The following is an 18,766-nucleotide window of genomic DNA, read 5'->3' as shown; positions in this document are numbered from 1 at the left end:
GAGTAAAGGGGATTTAGATTCTACCGAGACTAGAATCTATGTATTGGTATACAGTAGCCTACTAGATATCTATATTAACTATATGGTAATATAGCCTAGATCTAGATCTATAGATTAAATTCAATGACTAAGTGATGATCTACTAATTATATAGATTCTAGATCTAGAATGTATTCAATAATTTATGGCAAATTATATTATTATAATATAAAATATGGTAATAGTAAAATAGAAACCTGATTCTGCGTAACAATTACAAACTGAAACTAGATCTAGTAGATTCTAGAGTCTGGTACCCACTGAAGTCACTGTACTGTAGTCTGAATTAGTAGACTGTTAGTAGTACTACTTGTAAAATGAACTTGTATATGTTACCGGTACATATAATTATTATAATTCTAGATTGAATACCTAAAAAAGAAAGTTACTTTAGTTAGGAATCTTAATTAATCTAGATACTAGATAAGATAGTCACAGTGACTCACAGAATGTTGATTTCATATTCCATAAATAGAAATGATAAGATCAAAGGTACTTGTAGTTTAATAAAAAAAAAAAAAGACTAACTAACACTTAGAATCTAGATCTAGTAACAGTCAGTAGGCTACTATTAGAAATAGTAGGCCTATAATACACCACTAGCGTATCAAGGTAAAGGGGCCATATGCCATCATATGATCATCCCCACTTGCCCCCCCATCCTTTTCATTTTAAAAATAAAAGCTACTTTTATTTTATTGGTACTTAATTGGGCATTTCCATTCTACTCCCCCCCCCTACTACCATGAACAAAAAGAGTATAGGTAGTAACACCATAGTTGTGACTATATCAACACTGGCTGGTGATGTTTGTCCAGGTATTACACTATTTTGCTAAATAAATAGTTAAAAACTAAATAATATCTGCAATTTTTTATATATATATACTTTAAACCATATTTAGATTGTGTCGCCCTCCCTTATTCTCTAACCTAGGATTATCATTTTCAAATAAAATTTTAGGACTTTTGCAGAAGTACTCATATAGTTCTATAACAAAATGAAGTTTTATATGATTGAATTAAATTAATTTCTAAGCTACAAAAATTTTAATGCAATTTTTTTTTAATCAATACTTTTTTTTGAGGGGAAGGGAAGGGGGTATCTAACATTTATATTATTGCTAATGTTTAAAAATAAAACAATGTTACATACTAACATACTTACATTACATGCCTTAGTAATTTGTCCACACACATTTAACATATTTAACATAGGTGCCTTCTTAGAGATATTTTGAATTCTTAAAAAACAACAGGAAATATTAAGTTTTATTCATTGTTTTTGTTTATTTCAAAATTTAAGATATGTAGAATTAAACATACAAAATTTGACCAAAAGAAAAATGTGTACCAAAGAGTGCTCTAGATTGAGTTCCTAAAATAAAGGAAAGAAGTATCATTTTGTGCATTTTTATGTTGGCTTTATATATGTAAATATATAGAGATAAATCAAAAGTTGTTTTGGCCTACAATGTGTGATTTACTGTGATGTTTCAATATTTATTGTAACATGAAACTTAACTATATATCAGAATAATGTATGAAAACGACGTTACAATCTAACCATCTGATACACAAATTTGAAAGCAGCTTTTGATCTCATGGCAATTGATTGGGTGGGAGTTCAAGTACAAAGTAAGAAAAAGGGCGTTAACTCTAATTTATTTCTAAATTATTTTTATTTGGACAACTGAGTGGAAAGAGAATAAATAATTTTTTCCCCCGCCTCTTGATCTGTAGCATCAAGTATGAACTAATTACTTTCTGTATCCATTGCAATTTTTAATTAGAATGGCTTACATGAGTTACAAAAAGAACATAAAAAAATTATATCATCATTATCTGTAACACTTGCATTTTGTTAAAACCAAAAATCATGTTGAAAAGGTATGTTTTAGTATATATCTGCTCAAGTTATACAAATTCATACTAAAAACTGCATAAAAAATGCATTGACACTCCCTTTAATAAAGCTGAGTGTCAGGGCTCATTTCTTAGCTTGACTTGTCTTTGCTCATTAGGCTTGTTAGAGGTTACCTAAATATTACTAGTACGAACAATTATTACTTGATACACTTTAACTCCAACTATAGATGTCCATGGAAATGCAAATAATACTTTAATCCAGTAAGCACACAATGACATCGACTCTCAATAAATATTTAATACACAAAACACCAGTCCATCAACTCTATGAAACATAGATACATAACACCAATCCAGGAAGCAACGTCCAACCTTCCTGGACCGGGAGCAAGACCTCACTAACTAACACACTCTCTCACACATTCAACGAAGACTTAACCATTCAGTTTATAACACGTGCTAGACTATTCACATGACAAAGGGATATAACTAACATATCAAAATATCAAAGTAACATTCATTCTCGCCATACTCCCCCCGGAGTTTATTTTTCTTGTGGTATTGTTGTAACGCTATGTTGCTAAAAGTTATAATTTATTTAGATTCTACATGCTTCTTTCTATGAGGAGTAACTCCAAAACAAACTGCTGTATGATTGTCCAGATTCTTGCCAACTTAGATTCATCAGCTGAGATTATATGAATTATTTATATGACATCAATATAATTTTAAAAATTACCAATTTACTTTCATACACTAGTCACTCCATCAATAAAACCAGACTAAGCTTCACACATGATTGAAAAAAAAATGTCTTATTCTTTTACAGCAATATTTATAGTAAATAAGCAGTCTAATGGTATTAAGTATTCATAGTCACCTGTATTTACCAACATACAAAAAATAAAGACATTGTCCTTATCAGCCACCACATCTCAAATGGGCACTATCAATTTCACAAGGAGCTGTGCTCCAAAAGCTTAAAGACACTGAAGTAAAATCCTTACACTATGAAGAGCATGCAAAAGTTTCCCTTATTAAGTAGCACTCATAGACATATAGGCAGCACTCATTATAAGATTTGTAACTTTTAAAGAAAGACAAATTCAGGCTTGCAGTAAATTAAGGACAGAAACAGACATTTGCAAAAAGTGTGGGGTAGTCAACTGGTCATCCTGGGTAACTTGAATTGCCCACAGTAAGTGAATATGACAACTTTCTTGTCTTCCTAGGGAGTATGTGCTGCACACAAAGTTGAGATCTAGTTGCTAAAATGTTTTTAGACTTGCACCTTATAGTACATAATAGCCCAGTAACATATTCTTTTAAAAAAAAAAAGAAATGTAAAATTATGCTCTGTAAGAAAGGAAGCTAACTGCTGATTTTAGACCCAGCTGAACAAAGTCCCAGCAGCAGAGGTTGATCTGCACTTATACCTTTCTAACAATGTGTACATATGCAGCATGTGTTTTATTTGTAAAAGTACAAAACATCCTTGTGCTGACCTTGACCCCCGATGAATGACCTCTACTTAATGGATCTACAAAATCTACATAAGTATTTTTTTTCTTTTGAAAACCTGACCACACATGTTTTTTTTTTAACTATACATGAACACTGCACATAAAGCTTTACTTTGGTTTCTTTTTATCTTGAAGTGTGATGACCTTTCTTTAACAGAACTATAACAAAAGCTATCACTTTTAAAAACTGTGGCCTACAATTTGTAAATACATTGGACTAGTACAATCGCTTCTTTGTAGAGTTATTCCATCAGTATAAATGTATAGCTAGCAACTCTCTTTTTCAACAGGTTGTGTTTTGTTAGTTTTAAGGTTGTGCTCACTATTTATGAGTTCATTGTGAAGGAGTTGAACAGAAGTTTAAAGTCTGTAGTTTATTTATTCATAGATGTAAAAGGAACTATCTCTTATATGTGCACATATACATATATATAGTAGTTTTACTTATTATAAACTTAAACTATGATCATATGTACTACAAAGTTGGATAAGCTGGCAGAGAATAAAGCTTACCAGCTAAAACAAAGGACTAAGTGAAATCCTATAGTAGGCTGGGATTTTTAGTTACGCAGTTTCAAATGTCCCAGAGTATCCCTTAATCTTTTGATTTTAATGGACACCTAACATTTGTTGTAGAAAATAAATGTGAATGTTTTTTTTTATGACAACATAATATTCTCAATATCTCGGACCCCAAAGCAAAGGCAGCTTTTTATTATTTTTGTTCTATCCTACTCTGTCTCAAATAGAATCTAGAATATTTCTTTTTTTAGTTGTTTTTTTAAGGATGTAAATCTTACTAAACACCACAGGTTTTATTTGTTTAATATCGCATTTTAATTAGTAAAAAAAACAACAACAGTATTGTTTGTAATTGTTTACAATAGTATTAAATGAAGTTGGTTAAATTAATTAGAACCCTTTTATAAACTTAAAATGTGGTCATTAAAAAAGAAATGCACACCTAAAATAGCATATCCGATGCCGATTCTATTTCAGACCTTAATACTCAACATTTTCGGCTAATGACCTTGAACTCTACACCTACAGTATATGACCCTGATATTCTTCAGCAGATGTAGCTTGTTAAACCCATAGATTTAGGTTTAAATATGCTGCTGTTTATTTGTATTGCCCTGGTTGTGTTCTATTTCTTGGTGGACTGGTTGATCCATTTACCAAAAGTGGATGGCTACAGGAACAAATATGTGTTTGTCACAGGATGTGATAGTGGTTTTGGGAGAGATTTGGTCATGTAAGTCCTGGGTACCAGTACAGTACATTGTTTTAACTAGTCTTTTTTGAATCAATACTTATTTTCATATATACAAATATAAGTGTGTATTTTTTAATAACCAATAGAAGCATTTCTAAATACTGAGAACATATTAAGAATGTTTGCTCTGTAAAAGTTTCATTCATGGCCAGTTAAGCTTTTAAAGAAAGAAAAAAAGTTTTGCTTATATTAAGCTATGGTGAGGAGAAAAAAAAGGAGGGTGTTAGATTAAAAGTTAACTTAAGAGAAATGCTGATCAGCAGGTTGGTAGGGAAAATGTGGTCAAGCTGACCAGTTTTTTATCAAATATATCAGTAATGTCAGCAAATATAACCTCTCCTGTACAGATGACAATTCTCTATGGTTAATATCAATTCTTGCTAGCTGATGTCACTTAACCATAAACATGTCAATTCCTGTTAGAGTTAGCTGAACCCAAGAACATCATAAAATCCTGAGTCACTGTAATTCATACTAAGAACGTTTAGCTAGGCATCTAATCCCTCCACCAACCCTAACCCATACTGTCATTTAAAGATGTTCCACATTGCAATTTGAAATTAAAATTTGTCTCCTATACTCATACATAAACTTTGTTGTTAAAACAGTCAACTTGACAAACTGGGATTTCCTGTGTTTGCTGGTTGCCTAACCAAAACAGGTCATGACTATTTAAGATCAACATGCTCAATTCGTTTGGTAACCCTGACTGTAGATGTGACAGACAATGCAAGCATACAGTCTGCCTACAAGACGATACATACCCACATACCAAAAGATGGAGGTAATTTATTTTTCTTTGTACAGCTGTTCCTCAGAGTTTGAAATATTGAAACCACTACTTTTTTTGGTCACTTTTGCACAGTGCTCTTCTTTTTTTTTATTTCCTTTCCACCACTTCTTTTCTCTCCTGTCTACCCAGTTTCCATGTCTCTGTATTACTCTGCTTTTTATTAGTGCCTTAAAGATTTGTTAGTGACAGTGTGTCAAAACTGTTACAAAAAAATAATAATAAAAACAAAACAATTGCTGATTTAGACTCAAAAATTCATTAACTATTTTCATTACTTTATTTTACTGTGACATTTTATTTCTTATTTTGACTTAATTGTTTTACATGTGTTTTGTTTGTTTTACCTGTTTTGGATGTTCCTTCAGATTTTGAAGATAATTACATCCAAAACCAACTCCTGCGAGATGACAGGGTTTGGACCTTTGAGACCACCTAACGACAGTCCTGAATGCATACCACATGACCACACAGCCATTTTTGTTTTGCAAGGTCAAATAATTATAGTAACTCAAAAAGTTGCACAAAACTAACTTACAAAAAAATTGTTTGCATCAAATTATAAAGTTCAGGTTCAGAAACCTAATTATCCAGAATAGAAAAGTGTGTTGTTTTTTTTTAAACTTTGATTTATAGTTGTTTTGAATTGTATTTTCAGTTCTTTGGGCTGTGGTTAATAATGCTGGTGTTACAGGGAAACTCTCTGTGTCTGAGATGTGCACAAGGAAAGATTATAGTCAAGCTTGTGAGGTGAACTTGTTTGGTCCAATAGAAGTTTCCAGAGTTTTCATGCCGCTATTGAGAAAATCAAAGGGACGTTTGGTAAATATGGTTAGCGTCATGGGTCGATGTCCTACAGTATCAGGGCCATACAGTGTGTCTAAATTTGGAATGGAGGCATTTTCTGATGTATTAAGAAGAGAAGTAGCTCCCTTCGGAGTAAAGGTGGTAGTTATTGAGCCAGGTTTTTTCAAGACCACTCTGTTTAATACTGAGTTTGTTGCGAGAGAATTTCAAAATTGGTATGACCAATCAAGTGATGAGGTTCGTGAGGCCTATGGAAAAGATTATGTATCTAATTCAACAAATGTGTTTAAAGGTATATGTACCACTCTAAATGAGGACACAGATAAAGTCATTGATGCCTACATACAAGCTATCACAGCCAAATACCCTAAAGCCAGATACCTGGTTGGTTTTGATGCTAAATTTATCTATGTACCTCTCTACCACCTACCAGAATGGCTTATGGACTTAATAATTGAGAAACGGAGTAAACATTTGGCTAATATTGGCAGTAAGATCAAACCAAGTAAATGATCAGCTAGCTTTTAGGTAAACACATTGTACAGAGATAGTTCTCTTTTCAACATTCCCCAAATGCCTTGTTGTTATTTATTTCTCCTGGCAGCTAAAAGAACTTTTTGTATAATGTAGAGATCATTGGTTCAGTCCCTTACACAAGTCAGCAAAGTGGATTAGTCAAAGCAAGATACACCAACATGTGGTCAAGGCTTTTTTTTTTTTTTTTTTAATTACTGGTAATGATACTTTTCCAAAGTGGAATATCTGAAAAATTAAATAAATAATATATCTATATAGTTGTTATATAAGAAAGAATGTTGTCTGTAATTATTAATTTATATTGACCTACATTAACTTGTTTATGTATTAATATATTTGTATTAAATATGGACCGTGAAATCTGCCCATGTGGAGTGTCACCAGGGAATGCTGATCATGTCCTTCAAAACTGCATTCTTTACCAAGAGGCCTAAACAAGATACTGGCCCCAAACACCCCAATAGAAAGAAAACTATATGGAGAGCTCCCTGATTTGGAAACCACTGCGCAGTTCATCTCATGTCTAGTCATCTGAATCTGAACGCTCCAACATAAAAATGAGAACGAGGAAGAAGAAATATTTAAAACTCTATATGGCTCTAAGATGAAGTTAACACAGTTGTGTTCGGTAGGCCATATCTAATGAAAGTAATACAATATAAATACAAAACAATACAACATGCATGATTTAATTATAACTTTACAGAATTACACTGTTACTAATAGTTTGTCTCATAATTTCTTTACTCAAATTTATTTCACTTATGACACTTGTTGAAAAAAAAAAAATAAAGTTTTCATTGCATTTTTTGCTTTGAGAGTTCATGTTTGTTTTATTTCATTTGTAATGATTTTTTAAAAAATAATTTTATTTTGGATACCGGTATTTTGCTAATGAAAATTAGTGCAAAGTACAGTACTAATTTTGTCATTACTTTAGGTTGAAAACTATTACCTAGCTACACTACATCAGAAAAGTTATAGACCCACAAGTTGAGAAGAGAGAGTCTGACCATAAGTTTTATTTCCCATTTGGTAATAAATACTGGTCCATTTTTACAGCAACCCAGACATCATTCCATCCAACTTCTTTGATTGCAATATTAAAGCAAGTGTAGTAAAAAATTACCTCCTCTTTAATGATTAGTCTAGAAGTTTGAATCCACTAAATATAACAGCAAAGTTTTTTCTTTCAAGCTTTTAAGTTAGTGATTCTCTGTCACCCAGGTTTGACTAGATGGATATATGTAAATTTCACTTAATTAACTTGCACAAATATAAGGAAGAGATGAAGTCATTGTGAGAGTAACAAATGATGCTTACTTTAACCTGTCCCAGAAGAAAATCTTGGGATTAACATGTTTTTGTTGAGTGACACTCAGGAAAGATCACTTTCAGCAAACCTGTATAAATCAATAGTATGTCTGAATGAGACATTAGCTAAACAGTAATTCCAATAATTCCTAATGGAAAACTGGCTTATCTGAAACCCTTAATGCACAATTTAACTCAGAGATATGATTTAGTTATTCAACACTGTTATAGATGAGAACAAAGAAGACTTATTTAAATTTTAAAAAGCAATGAAACCATTGCACAAACCTACTAAATGTGATCGTAATGTCACTGATTTATATCACAAATGTTATAACTACCCTAATTAAAAAGCAAAAAATTTTTTTTTGTGTTTATTCATCAAGCATCATGCTCTTTAAACAATATAATACACTTTTCTTGTCCAGATATATTTGTATCAACTACTAAAACTAAGGTTCAAATTGGAGCACAATTAAAACATGCTATAATATTAAAATAGCACACATTGTCAATGATTTGAAAACTGTAACACTGCAAAAAAAAATACATTTTTATATAAAACACTTCAAAAAAATGTTGCTTTCATTAAATAGCGCATCTATACATCAAAAAGTAATATATAAGTGTACAACAGACTAAAAATATACAAAGGAACAACATGAAAAACAAGAAAGATATTTAAACTATGCCACATAAACTATTGATTTTACATAAAATAACAACAAAATAAAACAGACTATCTATTTGATATGCAATCAAATGAGGTAAAGTTCACATCACAAAATGAAGGAAAATCCATCTAATCAAGCTGAGTTGATTATTCAATTGTGCCACAGGTTTGTAACCAGAAAAGTGATGAGTTAAAATAGAATTTATTCTTTGGCTTAAATTTAATGGAAAAATAAAAAGCCATTGACACACAAATCTAAAGAAGAAAGCTATAAAGTTTGTTCTTTTTACTATCGATTTAGTTTTAAAAGTAACATTAACACAATTAAAACAAACATGACTCAAAAATATGCATATAATAAAACATCCAAGTAAACTGGTAATAGACCATTGTCATTGTGATGATCATATGACTCTAATTACACTAATCTGTTCCAAATGTTCACCATTTTATAAACTGTTTGGCATCCACATTAAAGGATATATATCAATCTTATTTTTAACAAAACCAATGAATGAAAACATCTAGCCAAAGCTTTATTTTTTGTTCAGTCCTTTTATTACATCAGTCCAGTGGATGAAAACAATTATCATTGTATTTTTATAACAGCAAGATCATAGAGAGATGGTTAGAAGAGTCAATACAACAGAACAATGCCATCAATGAATGAAAATGTTTGATCTAATATCATAGTGGTCTGATGAAAAATAATACTCTCACATCCAACCAGCTAAACCATTTCCTGTGATTAATCTCACACCCAAAATGCACAATATCTAATGACCTTGCAATACTCTCATACTCAACATGCTAAGTTTAATGTTTGATAAATAAAAATACTCTCACACTAAAAATCTTCATTTTCTTAAATGAATCACAATGCTCAATACATTACAACAGGCAATTAATTCAATAATCCAATGTAACTGAATTCAACATTTTTACTTTCAAAGATTAGTTTTTTTTTACTGTTTTTTTTTTTATTTGATAAAAAATACATAAATTACAATGGTCATTAAATCTACATACTTCTAGCTTACATTTTTTAAAGCATTATGAGACTAGCTAATAAAAAGTTGCTTGTAATTGTATTTGACTCTTAGCATTGGAAAAATGGTCACAAGTAGCTTTGTAGCTTTGAAATGAGACACATATGTCAGATGGTCATGCTAGCTAGAATATATGCTCTTTTTATAAATTTAAAATGTCATTCTAGCTAGAATATACACTCTTTTTATAAATGTCAGAAGGTTATGATAGCTAGAATATACACTGGAAACCAGTGGATCTCTGTAAGGCTTCTTGACTAGAATGTGTTTCTCAATCACTTCTCTGATTATATATTTGTGACCAGCACTTAACAGCTACAAGTGTCCTAATATTAACTAATATTTTTTAAATAATTAAGTAGGTTACATAAAACAGAAAAAAAAAAAATCAACATATCAATTACAGAGATACACCACAATGTAAGCTAGCCATTTTAAAATAAATTATTGCCCTTTTTTATACTTTAGTTTAAAACTTTTGTGTGTGTGTTTTAGAAGGGGAGGAGCAATGAAGAGAAAACATATATAAGCGCAACATTCAAATTCTAAAAATGTGAACTTTCACATGTATATACTTTGAGAAAACAACAAAGTGAAAAGAATGTTTCAATCTGCTTTCTTGTCCTAATAATATTAGAAAGAAATGAAGACAACTAAATATATATATATACATATATATACACATTTTAAAATTATAACATCCCAGCTCATATGATACTAAGCCTTCTGTATATTAATCATTAACTGAACATGCCAACCAAAGAGAATGTCTATGAACTAACTATTAACTACCTGTAACTTGATCAATGCTTACAATGCACTTCTGTGTCTTTGTTTACTCATACTAAAGTGTACAGAACATGTATACAGAAGCAAATCAAAGCAACACAATAAAATATCATTTACATAGTTTCAATCAGACTTGAGAAATTTTTCTTTCAGTAGGATGTTTACACCAAAGGAATATAAAACTAGGAATAAATAACCTGATATGGCGAAGAAACAAACAATATTGTAAAGAGAATAAAACAATGTTATATAACACTATTAAGTTCACAATGGTGACAGGGCTCAACAGAAAGACATAATGGCAACAATATTGAAACTATGATGAAATGTTTACAATAAATACACTTATAAACACATAAAAGATAAATATTTTCATAACTTATTAACAAATCTTTATTGTTTATTGTTTGGTATACCAAATATGAAGGATGTACATTAATACATCTCATGTAATTTTCAACTAATTCCATGTAATAATAAAGAGTAAAGTAGGATTTTAAATTTATTTTTATAACAAAAAGTAACTTCAATAACAATATATAGTATAAATAGACTTCTCAAATCTAAATATATCGGAAGTTTGAAACTATCCATTTTTAAGATAAAACAGATAACGTTAGCAACCATCATAGATATGCTTTGACAATTTCTTCCTTAACTTTCTGTTAGCACCATAATTTCTTTCTGATGCTTAGTGTCTGTAAAAGAAATTCCTCAAATTTTTTTTTTTTTATATACATTTTTCATCACCGGCCATGTCAATGTCACTGTTCATATTCTGAGACCATCTAGAGTCAGCAATCATACACTGTTAGTTCCTTTGTTCATTTCGATCATGTTTTGTGACTCTGACCCATCAGCCTGCTTTGGAGTGGGTGGCTTGGCCCAGCTCTCCAATGATGTTTTGGCAAACAGAGCATAGAAAAGACCCCCAAAGACATAAATGGCGGCGGCAATGAAGAAAGCTATTTGCCACTCTTCTCTTGTTTTCTGTAAACAAAATAAAATTAACATATATGATTAGCTAATGGTTAAGATGTGTTTGATAATAATTAGTAAAAATTTTGATATTAATATGGTGTACCTTTTGCTTGAAAATTTAGTAATAAAAAACTAATACATTTAATATGTGCATTGAAAATGTAATAGTTACACTCTTTTAACTATGTTATATTTATAACCTGATGGACCAAACTAGTAATATTTAATAAGTTATATTCATTGTTGTCCAAACTTGTCATACCACTTAGTTATATTCTGATTGTCCAAACTAGTTCTATTTAATTAGTGTTACGTACGCATGTTAGTGTAAATGTGAAATGGTGCAAAGGCGTGTTGAAAGGAGAGGAGAACCAAAATGGAGAAATAGAAATAGTGTTCTAGTGTTCATGGAAATTAAATGAGTTATAAATGATGACGTTGTTGTTTTAGTGTTAATGTACTGTTCAAAGAGTCTCATCTTAGAAAGGAACGTAAAAATTAGATATAATCTGATTGTCAGGTAATAAATCATTAGACCTCTAATCTTAAATTCACACACATCTGCCAACTACAAAAATAAAAATTACTTACATTTTTGGTAACAGCACCAACAATGTAGGGAGCAAAAATGCCAGGGATGGTTGCAGCCACGTTAGTTATTCCAAACAAGGTTCCAGCAAACTGAGGGGCAATGTCTCCATGGTTAACCATGTATCCAGCAAAAGCTACACCAGAAAGACCAACTGTACCACATAGCAACACCACAGCACCAACCTGTTGGGTGCAGTCCATGAAAGTTAAGCCTACCATACAAATAGCTGGTCCAAATAAACCTGTAAATAGTTTTAGAATGAGTTAATATTTGGTGATTTAAAAAATGAAAAAAAAACAACAACTAACAAAGAGCTTGTAGCAAACTGTCAAAATTTTGACAGTCAAAATTGTGTTAGAAAAACTTGCAACAAGAAGGTCTAATTTTCATGCCACATCTTAATGTTTAAAATCAAAGCACAACACAGCTCTAAATAACAGAAGTTAAGAAGTGATTCATATACATTGAAATGTTTGTTTTTCAGCATTATAACAATAGACAGACAAAAAACAATTTTTATAATATATATATAAAAAAGACAATACACTAATAGACCATATTACATTTGACTGCAAAAATGAAATAGTTTGATCTATGCACAGCCAATGTTTACTTACATGACAAGTCATAGACATAAACCACCCAGAAAAAAGTGGAATAAAACCAAGATACTTTTGTCTGTATCTTTACTGGCCAGTGGCCATGAAATACCAAGACCCAAGTTTTTCACTATCTCTATTCTATCTAGTCTTGAAAAAGAGGTGCTGACCATTTCACAGCAACATGATCTATTGTTTGTGAAATTAAAGCTGACAAAGATCCTTGTAAATGATTATAATGGTGACTTATTAGTCAATGCATAGATATTGTAGTGAATCCAACTGAAATAAGAGTTAGTGTATAATGTAACTTGGAAATAAAACTAATCTGCAGGGTTGTTTGGGAGTTTGTGTAACACAAACTCCCTCGTCATCTCCTTTTTTTTCCTTTTTGCTATCAAAATGTAACAGAGGTACCTATAGAGGGCATGATCTTTCCTGTTAATCTTGAGAAAATGTAACAGACTCACCTACAGAGGACATGATCTTTCTTGTTGTTACTCTTGAGAAAATGTTCCGAGTAATAAATAAATCTGCGGTGACCCCAGCAATACTAATAAATAACCACATGCAGAGGTAGGGGAGCATGGAGAAAGCACCATTCTGAAATGTAAACAACAACAAAGAATGAAAATATACTACAATCTAAAATACTTTTCTATCATTTCTTGTTCATTTGTAATGTGGAGACTTACAGTTTTCAGGTCAAATTTCATCACTTCTTTCATGTAGGTTGGAATCTGAGTTAGAAGCATGTATAATCCATAGTTTCCACATGTGTGACCAATCAGAATGGACCAAAATGGCAGGGATTTAAAGATAGCTAGCCATGGAATTGGTGGCTGTTAAGTAAAAAAAACACTTAATTAATGAGAATATTAAATAATGTTTCAAAGACAAGATTTTTTTAGGAACTAATTCTTGGGTATACAAGAGTGGTACATACATTTTTATGACCACAGAAAAAAAAAGCAAACCATAGGCTACAACACCTGCAGCTTGATAAGAGAAAAAATATTTTTTCCCCTTCAGTAAGCAAATAATGCATGGCACATCACAATTTAACCTTTCCTGCATTAGAAACACAATTTTAAATCACTAAAAGAAACTCTTCTGACAAAATTTTTAAAAATGCATTGTTTGCTACTGATTGAGACTGCCCATGACCAAATAGAAACACCAATACACGGGGCAAGAATCCAGTTAAAAAATATACTTTTTCAAAAAATTATCTTTAAGCCACCTTGCCTCACTATTTTGTAAGAAAAAAACATGCAGGATTTAGGAAAACTTACTGGTTTCACACCATCCCTAAAGAGAACATGGTGCTGAATGTAGCCTCGTTCTAAGGGACTAATTCTTCTGGACAAAGATGGACTGTCATACACCAAAAAGAACCATACGAGACACCATACAAAGCCGATAGCACCTGCATAAACAAAAATCATCAAGAAAGGTTGATAGCTTCTCAAATATTAATTTATCTAATATACAATTTTCACAAGTTAAAAATGTGCTAAACAAAGTTGAAAATGTTTGACTTACCCATAACGTAGAAAACTGAATCCCATCCTAAACTACTGCATAATAATCCACCCATTGGAAACATTAGAGCATTACCAAACTGTCCACCTGGTAAAGTAAGGATTACATTTTATACAAGTAGAAACGACATAAATAAAAGATGTTTTATTAAAGACTTTGAAAAAGAAAGATTTAGAAATGGAGCCTTACCTGATAGAGACACACCCACCAATCTCGTTCTTTCAGATGGAGGTGACCACCTGGCAAACAAAGCTTGTGCTGCTGGGTAAAGAGCACTCTGAAACATCAGGCAGCAGACGTGAAATATGGCAAGCACATAAACAATTATTCTAGAATGTCACTGATGTATGTCTAAATAATACATTTTTAAAACATATCTGAATGACTAAACTGTGTATGGCTGATTGTTTATTTGTAAAATATTTTACATGTTTCCCATGTTCCTTCAGTTGAAGAATATCTGTCACATTGCTATTGTTAAAATATAGTTATAGAGGTAAACAAATCATACACAGTAGTATGGGCCAAAAATGTGAGCCTACATTTATGAGCTTAAAAAATTATGTAGTAAAATATATAGAGTACCTCTCCAACACCTATGAGAACTCTGACTACTAAAAATAGCCATGGACTTGCTCTTGCTGAAATAGGTGACAGCAGACCCAAAACAGCAGCAGGCATCATAGTGTACATAACAACTCTACGAGGGCCATAACGTTCACTCAAAATGCCTCCAGGAATCTGTAGATAAATAGTTACTATTAAGCTTGGTTTTTAATCAACTTTTTTTGGGTAACTAAGTATAGATGAAAGCAGAAGTTCTCTTGTATAAGGAATGCTACTTGATAATCAATATTTAGAAACTCATCTGCACAATGCCTAAGTAAATAGGACAGGAGGTTGGAGATATGTTGAATTGTAACACTTCCTTGAAATTTACCTTTAAGTAGGGGCAAGGCACATCTTTTAAATTGTTCTGGTTAAGATAGTGAACTAAATTATGTTGGAGTGCTGATGTATTTAAAGAAAGATATCTAATTGTTATGCTGAGTTTTGTGAAACTTCCAGATACATTTATAAATTGTTAAGTAAGGCATGGTGGCTTAGTGGTAAAAAACTTGGCTTCCAAACCGATGGTATCAGGTTCAAATCCTGGTGAAGACTGGGATTTTTAATTTTGGGATCTTTGGGGGCCTCTTGAGTCCACCCAGCTCTAATGGGTACCTCACAATAGTTGGGGAAAGGTAAAGGTGGTTGGTCGTTGTGCTGGCCACATGACACCGTCGTTAACCGTGGGCCACAGAAACAGATCACCTTTAGATCATCAACATCATCTGCCCCATAGATTGCAAGGTCTGAAAAGGGAACTTTACTTTACTAAGTGAGCATTAAACCCTGAATGTATCCTGAAAGTCATCCTTTATGGACAGGTTGCAAACAGCTCAAGAAAAATTGGTGCGCCCCCCTTGGATATGTGGATTTAAACAAATGGGACCTTAAAGCAGTGGACATCGATGTTGAATACTGGGATGACATAGCCTTAGACAGCACTATGTGGAGAGAGATAGTGACCAAAAAAAGCCATGGACAGCAAAAAGGTATTGGCCTCAGCTCTGGAAGAAAAGAAGGGCAAATGAAAAATGGCTGGTTCCTCTACCACCAAAGTAAATGCCACCTTCACTAGCGCTACATGTGGACGAGAATGTCTCTCCAAAATTGGGTCACAAGAAAAAGTAATCTAAGAGATGAACCATAATCAATGTTACAACTGAAGGAGGCAACTAAATCCACATATTCATTAATCGTATTGACCTAGATACTTAATTAGTTTAATTGCCATCATGAGTTACAAGAATAATGCTTTTAGTGAAAAACAAAAAGAATTATCATAGAGTCGTCTGTACAAAAAAAAAGTCTACAATGTAATTTTTACTTAACAAGCATCATGCTAAAACTTGCATAGATATATATATGAAGCAAGACATATAGTAGGCCTACCTGTAACACAAGATAACCCCAGAAGAAAGATCCTAACAGAAGTCCTTGAAGTTCTTTGTCCCACTCAAATTCTCCTGTCTAAAGAAAAAGATTATTATAGAAATAGTTTTAATGTAAATGAGAAGATAATGTGAAATAATATTTAAAAAAATAACCTTTAATACTGTATATCATTATCATGTATGTATTGATTTCAAAATGATGTGAATTCTTGCAAGAACAAAGTAGTTGATAATATAAACATTACAGAGCAAACTAATTCTCTCTTCTGCTGGATGAGCTTTCAACAACAATGTGGAATTTACTGTTTTATAGTTTATATAACTCATTTTTCTGAAAAATATTTAGAAATGTATTTCTAAATTTATGAAACCCAACTGGTTTATCTCCCCTTAATGGTTAGATGTGTTTCACCTTATTTAAAACTGTTTTATATATTTACTTTTACTAACAAGTGGTTACACCAAAACCTACATGTTCTACTCTGAAGAAGAAATGCAACAGAAATTAGAATAATATATATATATGTGTTATGGGAGGGACATTTAACATACACTACGGTCTCCAACGTGATCTAAGGAACATTCATGCCAAATTATATTTATATCTTCTAGGTTATAGCAAATTCTATCATGATAGTTTTTTTTAAAAAGTTCACACATGTAAAATTGTTTATTATCTAATAGAATTGCAATGAAATATTTTATTAAACTCACATCATCAGCTGCAGCAGCTTGTTTCAGCTCCAGTGAATCACAGTAACTGAGTGGTTTCAGAGTAGTGGTTAAAGTCAAATTGTCCAGTGTCTCATTGAAGTAGGTGAAATTGCTAAATAAAACAATAAAGAGAGATTTGAAAATGTCTACTTCAGACAAAACCATACTAATAGAGATTTAATACTTATATGGTTTCAATACTATTTAAAATTAGAGGGTTAATAGTGCAGGTCAAATCAAAGTAAATCAGCTTTTGTAAACTATTGTTAGGATGCTATGTAGCTGCCAAAATGACAAATATCTCCTAGCGAAGTTAGTTAACAATTGAAAGCTGGGTAAAAAAAATTAAATTCTCAACAAGAGGGGGAAAATCAATCCCAGAGAAAGGGGTCAAGTTAGTTCAAACGAGAGGGGGTCATATCAGTTCCAGTGAGATGGTTCATGTCAGTCCGCAGAGAGATAGCCATATCAATCCCAGAGAAAAGGGCCATATCAGTCTCAGAGAGAGGGGCCATATCAGTCCTAGAAAAAGGGGCTATATCAGTCCCGAGATAGGAGCTATACCAGTCCCAGAGGGAGGGTAATTCCAGTTCCCGATGAGTTGGTCCATGTCAGTCCCAGGGAGGGGCTCTGTCAGTTCCCAGTGAGATGGTCCATGTCAATTCCCAGAGGGGCCATGTAAGTCCCAGAGAGAGGGGCCATTTAAGTCCCAAAGAAAGGGGCCATACAAGTCCCAGTCCCCATTGAGAAGAGTCATATCAGTCCCAGGGAGTAGAGCCATGTCAGACCCAGAGAAAGGGCCTATATCAGTCCCAGGGAGTAGAGCCATGTGAGACCCAAAGAAAGGGCCTATATCAGTCCCAGGGAGTAGAGCCATGTCAGACCCAAAGAAAGGGCCTATATCAGTCCCAGGGAGTAGAGCCATGCCACACCCAGAGAAAGGGCCTATATCAGTCCCAGGGAGTAGAGCCATGTCAGACCCAGAGAAAGGGCCTATATCAGTCCCAGGGAATAGAGCCATGTCAGAGGAGAGAACCCTCTCATTCCCCTAATTTCATATTTCACTTCTATTTAACATAATTTCATATCTCAAGATCCTTTCACAAAACACAGACTCCATTACATATTCTTTTACCACTCAAACCTTTTAGAGCAGAGACTAAATAAAACCTCAATTACCCTGATGTGGTATTTCCTTTATATGGTGACTTGATCATGCAGACCATAGCAATACTGAGATTCACACGCTGGAGGTAGAGTACAGCGAAACCCCAGAACGTGACTATAGCTGTCAGAAATCTTTGAGATGTCCAAAATGGCACTGGGGACAAAGAAGAATACAATATTGATGTAGGCTACTTCTAAAATGGTAAGATTATCGGGTTTTGAGACCTTAATACCAAGTGTGCGAACTGAACAATTATATTAAGCCTCTACTTTGTTCATTCTCTAGGTTAACTCTCTTTATGTTGAAGGGATTGTTAAATGTTGTCAATAAAGAGGTTAACTCTCTTTATGTTGAAGGAATTGTTAAATGTTGTCAATAAAGTGGTTAACTCTCTTTATGTTGAAGGAATTGTTAAATGTTGTCAATAAAGTGGTTAACTCTCTTTATGTTGAAGGAATTGTTAGATGTTGTCAATAAAGTGGTTAACTCTCTTTATGTTGAA

The 18,766-nt window shown here is 32.6% G+C and overlaps 2 protein-coding genes across 11 annotated transcripts in view; one reads left to right on the top strand and one right to left on the bottom strand.

Annotated features, from left to right (window-relative positions):
* The first annotated feature begins 6 nt into the window (after positions 1-6).
* LOC106065662 (retinol dehydrogenase 16-like) lies at positions 7-7,653 on the top strand. 5 transcript variants are annotated; one of them, XM_056004686.1, is made up of 4 exons: positions 7-85; positions 4,430-4,685; positions 5,315-5,490; positions 6,155-7,653. In XM_056004686.1, the coding sequence occupies exons 2-4, from the start codon at positions 4,543-4,545 to the stop codon at positions 6,814-6,816; spliced, it is 981 nt and encodes a 326-aa protein (XP_055860661.1). In that variant the 5' UTR covers positions 7-85; positions 4,430-4,542; the 3' UTR covers positions 6,817-7,653. The 5 variants fall into 5 exon arrangements, with proteins under 5 accessions (XP_055860661.1, XP_013079996.1, XP_013079992.1 ...); XM_013224538.2 differs by lacking the exon at positions 7-85 and adding an exon at positions 423-857; XM_013224537.2 differs by lacking the exon at positions 7-85 and adding an exon at positions 1,704-3,720.
* An 860-nt stretch (positions 7,654-8,513) lies between these two features.
* Positions 8,514-18,766, bottom strand: part of LOC106065663 (sialin-like) — a 57,568-nt gene continuing 47,315 nt past the window's right edge. For all 6 annotated transcript variants that reach the window (XM_056004680.1, XM_056004681.1, XM_056004682.1 and 3 more), the window contains 11 exons: positions 18,276-18,417; positions 17,097-17,208; positions 16,381-16,458; positions 14,968-15,123; positions 14,572-14,659; positions 14,383-14,469; positions 14,133-14,266; positions 13,533-13,679; positions 13,308-13,440; positions 12,238-12,479; positions 8,514-11,655 (listed from right to left, as the gene is read on the bottom strand). In XM_056004680.1, coding sequence (XP_055860655.1) covers positions 11,467-11,655; positions 12,238-12,479; positions 13,308-13,440; positions 13,533-13,679; positions 14,133-14,266; positions 14,383-14,469; positions 14,572-14,659; positions 14,968-15,123; positions 16,381-16,458; positions 17,097-17,208; positions 18,276-18,417 — 1,508 coding nt within the window. In that variant the 3' untranslated portion in view covers positions 8,514-11,466. The remainder of the gene's footprint in view (positions 11,656-12,237; positions 12,480-13,307; positions 13,441-13,532; positions 13,680-14,132; positions 14,267-14,382; positions 14,470-14,571; positions 14,660-14,967; positions 15,124-16,380; positions 16,459-17,096; positions 17,209-18,275; positions 18,418-18,766) is intronic.

Source organism: Biomphalaria glabrata, chromosome 11 (assembly GCF_947242115.1).
Source record: "Biomphalaria glabrata chromosome 11, xgBioGlab47.1, whole genome shotgun sequence".
Lineage (NCBI taxonomy): Eukaryota > Metazoa > Mollusca > Gastropoda > Planorbidae > Biomphalaria > Biomphalaria glabrata.
Note: the sequence above shows the minus strand (reverse complement) of the source record. Positions and strands in the feature narration are given on the sequence as shown.